Consider the following 10,856-nt stretch of genomic DNA (forward strand, 5'->3'; position numbering starts at 1 on the left):
TTTAATACATTATTATACATAGTTAAATCTCTAAAAAAGTATTTTATTACCACCTGTAGAGGTAATACGTTAATACTGGGTTAAAAAAAAGTTTACACATAAGTATTTATAACATACCTAGTAAATATTTATCAAAGACTAAACATGTTTCTAGTTTAAAAGAGTTAGAAATAAAATGTTCATAACAGGATTAAAGAAGCATATTTCGTTTTCAGTATTAAAGAAACGTTAATTTTTTTCCAAATTATCACAATCCAACAATATATATATATATACATATATTTGTTATTTATTGTAAAACTCTTTTCTTATGTTTTTGAAAAGAAGATTAAGAGTGAGAAAAATGAGTTTTTAAAAACACCCATTTTGGTAAATATTTTTCAAATCACCCATTTTGGTAAATAAATTTTCCACCCACACTAGTTTGGGAAAAGCTCCAATAAATTAACTATAGGTGTATTAATTGACTAGTGTTAAGCCCCTGCGTTGCAGCGATTGTTGTAAAACTGTGTCAAGTATTACTAATGTTATACCACTGTCAGCGACCACCAACACCGGAAAAGCTCGTAAAAACAAATTAAATAAAAATAAACAAAATAACGCCGAGCAAAAAGCAGACCTAAAATCTTTGAATATCGAACGCTCGTTGCAAAGAAATTAAATCGAAACGTAAAACATAGAAACAAAATAACTAAGTCAATCAAGAACCCGCACGTTGGTCGGACTTGTTAAACGAAGAAAAATAGATGTGCTGCGACGGGCTAGTCAAATGGGAAAAAATATACGAAAAAAAATGTTGAACCCCACACGCACGTTGCGGTGCATTAACTCACAAAATTTAGAACGAAACGAAAAACTTGGGAAAGATAATAAGTATGGTGGACCAAAATTGAAAATAAAAAAGAGTTGGGATTAAATTGCAAAAGATGAAAAATTTTGGGTTAAAAGTAAAAAACAAAGGGTCTAAATTGCAAAATTGAAGTTATTTATTAATCTTAGATAAAGATAAGGATAAAAATAAATAATATCTATATATTAGTTATTAATATTCCTATACTAATAAACAAAAATCTTTTTTGACACGTGTCACTTTCTCATGTTTTCTCACCTTATTTTCCTATTTATCTATTGTTAAATAACAATAATAATTTTAAACTAAAAATTAGATAAGAATAAATACTTGTTTTTCTATAAATAATTTTAAACAAAAATTTAGATAAGGATACATCTTTTTTATAAAAGATTTTCATTTACTATGTAAAAGATAAAAGAATAATACTAATAATAATAATAATAATAATAATAATAATAATAATAAGTAAACAATACTTAAAAACTTTTTACGGCTTATCATTAACAATGTATTCAACAGAGTGATAATACATTTACGGGTTTTTTATGTTGTATGCTCCAAATGAAAGATTATGATAATTGACATAATTGAAGTTGCACGCATGTTGGTTTTTATTTTTTTTATTTTATTATTTATTATTATTATTATTTTTTTGTGTATGTTGTTTATACTAACCCCTTACTAGAAGGAACCGGTTTTTTGTTAATGAGTGTTTTGGAGCAGCGTTTCGTGTAAAACAAATGGTTTGCCCCGAAAGAGTTCGTTGTGGTGTAAATCTTGATGATTATTTGTATTAATATATGACATTATATTTTGTTCAATACGTTTAATACACGTTTTTTTTTAAAGATAGATCGTTTTTATTATTTATTATATAAATTACACTTATACAACCGGTGTAATACACGGGGTTTTAACCTAGTATATTAATATTAAAAGAAATTTATTAAAGAATTATAAATAAAGTTTATGAGGTTGAAGGAGAGAATGCCATGTGACATTATTTGGAGTCTTTTATTATAAGTTAGATTAGATTGCAGCAAGAATTTAACAAACCGATTAGAGGAAGAGTAATTAGAATTTAACTCTTTGTTTTGCAACTAAACCAATTATCCATGTTATCTTTATTATTATTATTATTATTATTATTATTATTATTATTATTATTATTATTATTATTATTATTATTATTATGTTAAAAAGGTTGGGCTAGATATTTGGGCCGAAAAAAGAAAAGGGCCGAAGCCTGAAGACATAAAGTGTGGCCCAGGTATTTAATTGAATATAAAAGAAGAACAAGAAGAGCAAGGCAGGCGGTTTTTTATGGGTTTCATCTTGTTTCTTTCTTACGAGGGTTTCATCACCATGGACAAGAAGAGGCCGAGGTAATATTATTATTATATAATATTTCATGTTTATATTCAATTCATTCTATCATTCAATGATACGCGTGTTGGTGATTTGTTAAATATTGTTGAATGATCCATCTATCAATGAATTAATCAGTGACACGGCATTTTCTTCTTCGGCATCGGCATCTAAGAGGAGGAATAAATCTGAGGATGTAAGTAAGAATTATTTTGATTAATTAAGCGTCCGGTATTTGTTTGTTTCTGAAACAAAGCAATTCTTGACAATGCTCTAATAATTGTTTGTTTAGCAGGAGTTAAAGAAGGGCAGCGATGAGGCTTTTCATCTTTCAGAGGACAGGGTTGTAGAAATTTTAATTCTCATTCGCTCAGGAGGAGGGACTCCTAACAAGTGGGATGAGTATGCCACATCATTCTATAACAGAACCCTTGCCTGCAAGACACGCTTCACACTCTTGGGGAAACACCAGCAGGTAATGTAGTAGTTGTATATATATATATATATATATATATCCAAAGTTATACATTTAGGAAAATATGTTTTTGATAACATTTTGTTATTAGCTAGCCTGTGTATGTTTTTGAGAGGCCATTGGACTTTGTTTGTTTACCACCTATCAGTTGATTTATTTCTAATTAATTAATTTGTTATTATTATTCTCATTTATTTATTATATATGCTGTGCCGTGATTGTTCAGGTTGAGGAGGAGACAGAAGATGATATCTCAACAGATGAGGTATATCAAAATTTATAATCACATAAGCCTATTATTATTATGATATATGATAGTTTGTTGTATTTAGCGGACGGATGTTATTAATCTAATTTATTATTTGCTCTGATTGTTTAGGAAGAGGAAAAGGTGGATACTCAATATTTGTCGCCATCGGAAATGGTATGGTTATATATAAAAAATTTATTATAATCATATAAACCTATTAGTTGATTTGGTTGAAAGGAATAGGGTTTTAGAAAATTATGTTTTTGCTGTGCCTCCTAATAGCTAGATCCTGTTGTATGAATCTTAATTTGACATTGAGCGTCCTAATCTCTTATTATTATATTTGAATCACATTTTAATTTTATTTAGAAGCCTTTGGACTCTGTCAAAGCCAACGGATGTTGTTGTTATTCTAATATATTATATATCTGCTCTGGTTATATAGGATGGGGATCAGGATGAGGATATGGAGTCTACTCACTCCGAAGAGGTATTGTTATAATAAACACATAAACCTGTTTGTTAGCTGATTTGGTTTAGGAAATTATGTTTTTGTGAAACTAATAAAGTAATAGGCTTATTATATAAATCTTAATTTGACATTCATCTTAGTCCTAATCTTTCTTTGTCATGTATGAATGAGCTTAGTCATAATCTTTTTTTGTCAATAGGGTTACTGCAGGCCGGAGCTTTCTGGGCCATTCGATTTCGGTTCTTATTCTTCTGGGAATGAACCTAAATCTATTCCTTATCATTTGTATCTGCTGGTTAAGGAAGCAGTTGATATCATGGAGCCTTTTGAGGGGTGCAGCATCGATGTGACAAAATTGACATTGGTCGAGGAGAAAATTTGGTTTTTTTGTAGATACTTTCACTGTCATCTGCCAACTGGCTGGGAATAGTATGCCTTTTCTTTTTTCTAAATAATATTTTCTTATCATTTTAAGTTTTTATGCACATATTTTTTCTTTTCTTTTTGCAGCGACCGGGACACTGCCCGCGATGTTGTTGCCAGCTATGACCACACGCATACACATAGATACGATATGGCCGGTTACACCCCTATCACTTCCTTTGAAGGCCCGCTTGTGGATGATGAGTTTGATGCGGAGACTGAGCTCTCGCGAAATGAGCTGATTTGTGTTATGAGTGTTATCCACTCACGGAAAACACCTGCATATTGGGAAATGTCCCCGGGGTATGTATTATTCTATTGTAAACTATGTTCCTGCTTTGGCATTGATTACGATTGTTTAGAGGCCGCTTCAGAGGAGGATGTGCGTTTGATGTATGTGGGATTAGAGTTAGACCCCTAGTGTTAATTTCCAAGGGACTGTGAATGTGTTCATGGTACTAATGAAAAAACTAGATCTTATCTTAAGATGTTATAGTTTCTGTGGATTTTGATTGTTAAGCTTTTATCACAAAGCTCAAAACGATGACTTTCATCATTTAAGACATGGCGGTACACTACTGATCATGTAATATTAATGTATAAGATTTTGAAACCCTAAGCAGGGGTGGACCTAGGTAGAGGTCTCCGTAGGCAGGCGAATCCTTGTATCAGTCCAGCAACTAAGCCCAATAGTCCAACGTGTATGCGAATAGTCCAGCAACTTGTTACGCTCCCTCTCCTCAGTCCACATGTATATATAATTGTCGTAATGTTTGTTATGCGTGTAATTATAAACCAAAAATTACCGGTTGTCACATAAACGGCTGTCCAACTCCGGGTTTTGCATATGGAAGGGGAATTCGTCAAGGAGATCCACTCTCCCCTTTCTTGTTTATTTTAGCAATGGAGGCCTTAAATGTATCTATGTTAAAAGTCGAGGAGTCCGGTTTGTACAAAGGTATCACCTCACCTAATAATGGTCCATCGATTTCTCATTTCTTTTATGCAGATGACGTCGTTTTTGTGGGAGACGGGAATCAAGAACATGCAAGAAAAATCTTGCCCGGATCATGAGATGCTTCTTCTTGGCTTTGGGCCTAAAGGCGAGCTCGCTTAAGAGCAAGGTGTATGGGGTTTGTATGGAAGATCAAGAAGTATTATCACTCGTATCTATATTGAATTGGAAGGCTGGTTCTTTGCCCCTTTTAATTATCTTGGGATGAAGGTGGGGGGAAACACGAATAGGGTGGCAAATTGGAAACCCGTGGTGGACCGTTTCAACTCTAGGCTATGTAGGTGGAAAGCGAAAAACCTTTCTTATGCCCAGTGGCGGATCTTACCCGTTGAACGTGTCAGGGCCGAAAGACACGGACACTAAAAAAAGCCCGGGCAAGCCCGGGCCAAACATAGTATATATAAAAAAATTCGATCGAAATGCGGAAAATTAGCACTACGGCCGAAAAACTTGCCCGGGCCGTGGCCCTGCCACATCCCTATTAAGAACCGCCCATGCTTATGCCGGACGGGTCACCTTAGCAAAAGCGGTACTTAGCAACCTACCAACTTATTACCTCTCACTTTACAAAGCATCAGTCAAGGTAATAAACACACTAGAAGGAACAAGGCGGAGATTTATATGGAGCGACGGCGGGAATGCGAATAAAATACGCTGGATAGGGTGGGAGAAAATGGTAAGGGCAAAGAAACTCGGAGGGTTGGGACTTGGTAGCCTTAAGGACGCAAATCTGGCACTCCTATTAAAGTGGTGGTGGAGACTTAAGGAAGACGGGGAACAACTTTGGGCTCGAGTCATCAAGGCGATACACAGTAAAAACTGCAAAAGAGTTTAGTACGGGTTGATATAAAGTACACGGGCACGTGGAAGAACATTGGCGGAATAGGAAAAGATTTTCAAAAGAAAGGTACAAACTTAGAACAAAAAATTGATGTGTAAAACGAACAGGGGAAACAAAACACGTTTTTGGGAAGACCATTGGGTTCCGAATGGAACTTTGGCAGAAGTGTTTCCAAATTTGTACAAAAACATGGCAATAAAAGGAGTCATGGTGGAAGAAAATTATAAGAGAATTGGTGAATTCATAAGATGGGACATAAAATGGATAATATGCATGATTGTAACACAATCATAGAGATTCTTCAAAAGGTGGAAAGCTGGGAGGGAAATAGAAAGAAGAAAAAGGTCATTCAATGTGTGGCATTAGCAACTTTTTGGAAGATTTGGGTGAGCAGAAATGACAAAATTTTTAGAGGCATACATCAAACAAACAGCAAACTGATGGAAGAAATCAAGGAATGTAACATTGGAGAATTTTGCTTTTGACAATTTGGTGTAATCAAGGTGTGAATGTAATAGATGGATAGGAGTATAAAAACCTGATGTAATGTTGTTGCTAGTTTTGGGCTAGTGGCATATTTAAAAGCCCCCCCTTTATGTAAAAAAAACAAAGAAAAGCAGCATTGGCACCAATTCCAAAAGGGTATGGAATTCTATATCATCGGACCATGGTCGACATTGTTGTATTTAAAGTCTAAAATTAATTTCTAAATTTAATTTGCTGAAATTAGGTTATTAAGTTCAATAAATTTGCTGAAATAGACCAATCCAATAATTTTAGTTTGGCCTGAATCATTTAAAAAATGTAAACCCTAATTGAACTTCTTGTTGTGTAACCTAAATTTGGTTGTCTTAATGATTTTAGTATCAAAATGCACTGCAATGAAAGACAAAAAACTTTTAAAGACACCAATATGTGGTACAAGTGGACTATACTATTTCATAAAAAAAAAATTAGAATAGCAACATCCGTCAGCTTTGGCAGGTCAACAAAGTCCAATGGCCTCTAGTTTATCTGAGGGGGCGATTGAATATTCCTATGATGCCATAAGTGATAAGAATTACACATATAACTGATGGTATGACATGTTCCCAGAAACAAAAGGTATCACAATGATGATAGATAGTCTTCGTTTTGAGCTTTGTGATAAAAGCTTAACAATCAAAATCCACAACATCTTAAGATAAGATCTAGTTTTTCCTTAGTACCATGAACACATTCATAGTCCCTTGGAAATTAACACTAGGGGTCTAACTCTAATCCCACATACATCAAAAGCACATCCTCCTTTGAAGCGGCCTCTAAACGATCATAAAACCTAAACCTGTTAAAAAAAAAAGTTAGTACCCAAAGGCGAAACTAGGTATAAAACATAGGACCCATTTGTGTAATTAGCTCTGATTATTATTTACTCTCATTTTTTTCCTAATACGTCCCGTTAGACTCCTTAGCATTTTTCATGACCCCTACACTTTCATTCACTAATTTCTATTGGTCGTGCCATATTTTCATATTCCTAATTACTATATGATAAATTTAAAACGGAATGAACAGTATCACTTAAATTTTTTTTTATTTTTTATTTATTATGTGATTTTTTATATGTCGAGCAATACCTTATATTCATTTATTAGACTATGAGGTATGGGGTAAGGGTTGAGGCGTGGTTTGGGTACAAATGCCCAAGTCACCACCCCGGGTGGGTTTGGGTTTCGACGTGGCCCCTTGGGCGGGAGTTTCAGCCCGAGCGTTGGGCATGCCTAGCGGCCCTCCGTGGCGGGCTCTCATTGGCTGGGTTGGCTAGGCCATAGCGGCTAGGTTTAAATTTTAAAAAATAACCGTTTGGCTTTGGGTACAAATGCCCAACTCACCACGTCGGGTGGGTTTGGGTTTCGGTGTGGCCTATTGGGCGGGAGTTTCAGCCCGGGCGTTGGGCATGCCTAACGGTCCTCCGTGGCCGGCTCTCATTGGCTGGGTTGGCTAGGCCATAGCGGCTAGGTTTAAATTTTAAAAAATAACCGTTTGGCTTGGCCAAACGGTTCACCCAAGTCACTATAAAACCCCCCAACCCCACCGCCTGTCCACATTGCTACCCCAACCCTTCACTCCACCTACCCGAACCCGCTAGCCACACTTGATACCGGCACAACGCGATGAAGGGCCGCCAACCCGGTGAGACCCGTTACTGGCCGGAAGCTTTCGCTAGCTACCGGCACAACGTGGGAACGACCGACACAATTTAAACACGTGCCAACACAAGTGGCGCGAGCTACGACCGAAGCTCGACCGTTTTAAAGCCTGCTACGATAGCGTCCCGAGTGGTGATATAAGTTACGAAAACCAGGTGGCGGTGGCCAACATCGAGTTCCGGGGCAAGGAGCGGAAACCGTTTGACAAGCTCGCCCTGTTCGAAATCTACCTAACGCTTTAGGCTTTTTTATTCTTAACCGACCCAACACGTCACTCACCAGCGGGAAGGCTCAAAGTCCACGTGTCAACCCATGCCCCAAACATGAATCATGTAATTTTTACAGTGATTAAGTGGTGAAACAAGAGTTAGGGTCTATTTTCAGTTTTTGAAAGAAATAAAACAGTTAAAAGAAAAGTTGCAGGATGAAGTCGGTCGAAAACATCAATGCCTTTCGCGCAACGCGCGTCATTGAAAAACACTAGTTGTCTTAATGACTTAATTTTGATGATATATAAGAACCAGAAGATACAAATATTGTCACACTTCGATAAATAACACTTAAGTTCTTTCGATAAATATAAGGAGCAATCACATGCTTTCGTAGAAACCTACTTTAATAAATATATAATAATATATAAGTGGCCAAACAATACTTAATGTATAAACTTCATGTATAGCGCATGACATTATATCAGCACGTGTATAAAACAATGTCATGTAATATGTAATTGTTGAAACCGTGACCCGTTAAGAGTTTTGGAATGGTGATGATAGATAGTATCACATAGATTGTGAAAAAGAAGTACGAAGGTGGTGGTTCTCGGCGATGGCAAGGATGAAGGTGGTGTTGTATGGTTTTAGAGGTGGTTGTGGTTGTGACAGGGAAGATGATGGCGTTCAGTGGTGTTAATGACGGAATGGGATGGTGTACGGTTATGGCGATGATGTCCGGTGATGATGATGGATGTGGTGTTAATGACTGAACGGGATGGTATACGGTTATGGCGATGATGTACCGTTGTCAAATGACGTGTGTGTTTGGGTTAGCTTATTTTGGAGCTACTTTTAACTTATTGAATTATATAAAAAGTTAATAAGTCTTTTTGAAAGTGTTTGGATAAAGATTGAGAAGGAGTTTTATGACTTGAAAAATGAGAAATGAGAAGTTAGAATTTCTAACTTTTGACTTATAAGAAGTTAATAAGTCACAAGTTAAAAATGTATCACAATGATGATAGATAGTCATCGTTTTGAGCTTTGTGATAAAAGCTTAACAACAATCAAAATCCACAGAAACTATAAACATCTTAAGATAAGATCTAGTTTTTCCTTAGTACCATAAACACATTCATAGTCCCTTGGAAATTAACACTAGGGGTCTAACTCTAATCCCACATACATCAAACGCACATCCTCCTCTGAAGCGGCCTCTAAACGATTGTAATCAATGCCAAAGCAGGAACATAGTTTACAATAGAATAATACATACCCCGCGGACATTTCCCAATATGCAGGTGTTTTGCGTGAGTGAATAAGACTCATAACATAAATCAGCTCACTTCGCGGGAGACCAGTCTCCACATCAAACTCATGATCCACAAGCGGGCCTTCAAAGGAAGTGATAGGGGTGTAACTGGTCATATCGTATCCATGTGTATGCGTGTGGTCATAGCTGGCAACAACGTTGCAGGCAGTGTCCCGGTGGCTGCAAAAAGAAAAAAAACTATGTGCATAAAAACTTAGAATGATAAGAAAATATTATTTAGAAAAAAAGAAAGGCATACTATTTCCAGCCCGTTGGCAGATGACAGTGAAAGTATCTACAAAAAAACCGAATTTTTTCCTCGACCAATGACAATTTTGTCACATCGCTGCTGCACCCCTTAGAAGGCTTCATGATATCAACTGCTTCCTTAACCAGCAGATACAAATGATAAGGAATAGATTTAGGTTCATTCCCAGGAGAATAAGAACCGAAATCAAATGGCCCTAAAAGCTCCTGCCTGCAGTAACCCTGTTGACAAAAAGATTATGACTAAGCTCATTCATATATGACAAAAAGATTAGAACTAAGCCGAATGTCAAATTAAGATTTATATAATAAGCCTATTACTTTATTAGTTTCACAAAAACATAATTTCCTAAACCAAATCAGCTAACAAACAGGTTTATGTGTTTATAATAAAGTAAGATATATAACCATACGTCTTCTGGTAGTGTCTCTTCTTCTTCTTCTTCCGAGGAGAGAGTAGAGTCCATATCCTCATCCTATATAATCAGATTCAGAGCAGATAATATATTAGAATAACAACAACATCAGTTGGCTTTGGCTTTGACAGAGTTCTAATTAATAGGTTGAGCAAAAACATAATATTCTAAAAACCTTGTTATATATCAATTCCTTTTATTAACCAAATCAACTAATAATAGGTTTGTATGATTATAACAATACCTCTTCTTCTGATGAGGTCAAATATAGAGTATACACCATTTCCTCATCTGTTGAGATATCATCTTCTGTCTCCTCCTCAACCTGGCACAGCATATATAATAAATAAATTAGAATAACAAATTAATTAGAAATAAATCATCTGATTGGTGGTAAACAAACAAAGTCCAATGGCCTCTAAATGATCCCAAAAAAAAAAAAACACAGGCTAGCTAACAACAAAAAGTTATCAAAAACATATTTTCCTAAATGTATAACTTTGGATATATATATATACAACTACTACATTACCTGGTGTTTCCCCAAGAGTGTGAAGCGTGTCTTACAGGCAAGGGTTTTATTATAAAATGATGTGGCATACTCATCCCACTTCTTAGGAGTCCCTCCTGAGCAAATGAGATGTAAAATCTCCCTCACCCTCTCCTTTGAAAGATGAAAAGCCTCATCGCTGCCCTTTAACTCGTGCTAAACAAATATTTATTAGAGCAAATGAATTATTATCAAGAATTGCTTTGTTTC

The 10,856-nt window shown here is 35.8% G+C and overlaps 2 protein-coding genes across 2 annotated transcripts; one reads left to right on the forward strand and one right to left on the reverse strand.

Annotated features, from left to right (window-relative positions):
• The first annotated feature begins 2,144 nt into the window (after positions 1-2,144).
• On the forward strand, positions 2,145-4,327 carry LOC110937788. The gene is made up of 8 exons (XM_022180243.2): positions 2,145-2,238; positions 2,360-2,417; positions 2,517-2,696; positions 2,923-2,961; positions 3,076-3,120; positions 3,392-3,436; positions 3,618-3,847; positions 3,929-4,327. The coding sequence occupies exons 1-8, from the start codon at positions 2,177-2,179 to the stop codon at positions 4,260-4,262; spliced, it is 993 nt and encodes a 330-aa protein (XP_022035935.1). The 5' UTR covers positions 2,145-2,176; the 3' UTR covers positions 4,263-4,327.
• A 4,849-nt stretch (positions 4,328-9,176) lies between these two features.
• LOC110934120 lies at positions 9,177-10,147 on the reverse strand. Its single transcript, XM_022177310.2, has 3 exons — positions 10,094-10,147; positions 9,673-9,902; positions 9,177-9,593 (listed from the first exon to the last, which is right to left on the reverse strand). Exons 1-3 carry the CDS (start codon positions 10,145-10,147, stop codon positions 9,260-9,262), a joined length of 618 nt encoding a protein of 205 aa, XP_022033002.2. The 3' UTR covers positions 9,177-9,259.
• Between the last annotated feature and the right edge of the window lie 709 nt (positions 10,148-10,856).

Source organism: Helianthus annuus, chromosome 4 (genome assembly GCF_002127325.2).
Source record: "Helianthus annuus cultivar XRQ/B chromosome 4, HanXRQr2.0-SUNRISE, whole genome shotgun sequence".
In the NCBI taxonomy this organism is placed as follows: domain Eukaryota; kingdom Viridiplantae; phylum Streptophyta; class Magnoliopsida; order Asterales; family Asteraceae; genus Helianthus; species Helianthus annuus.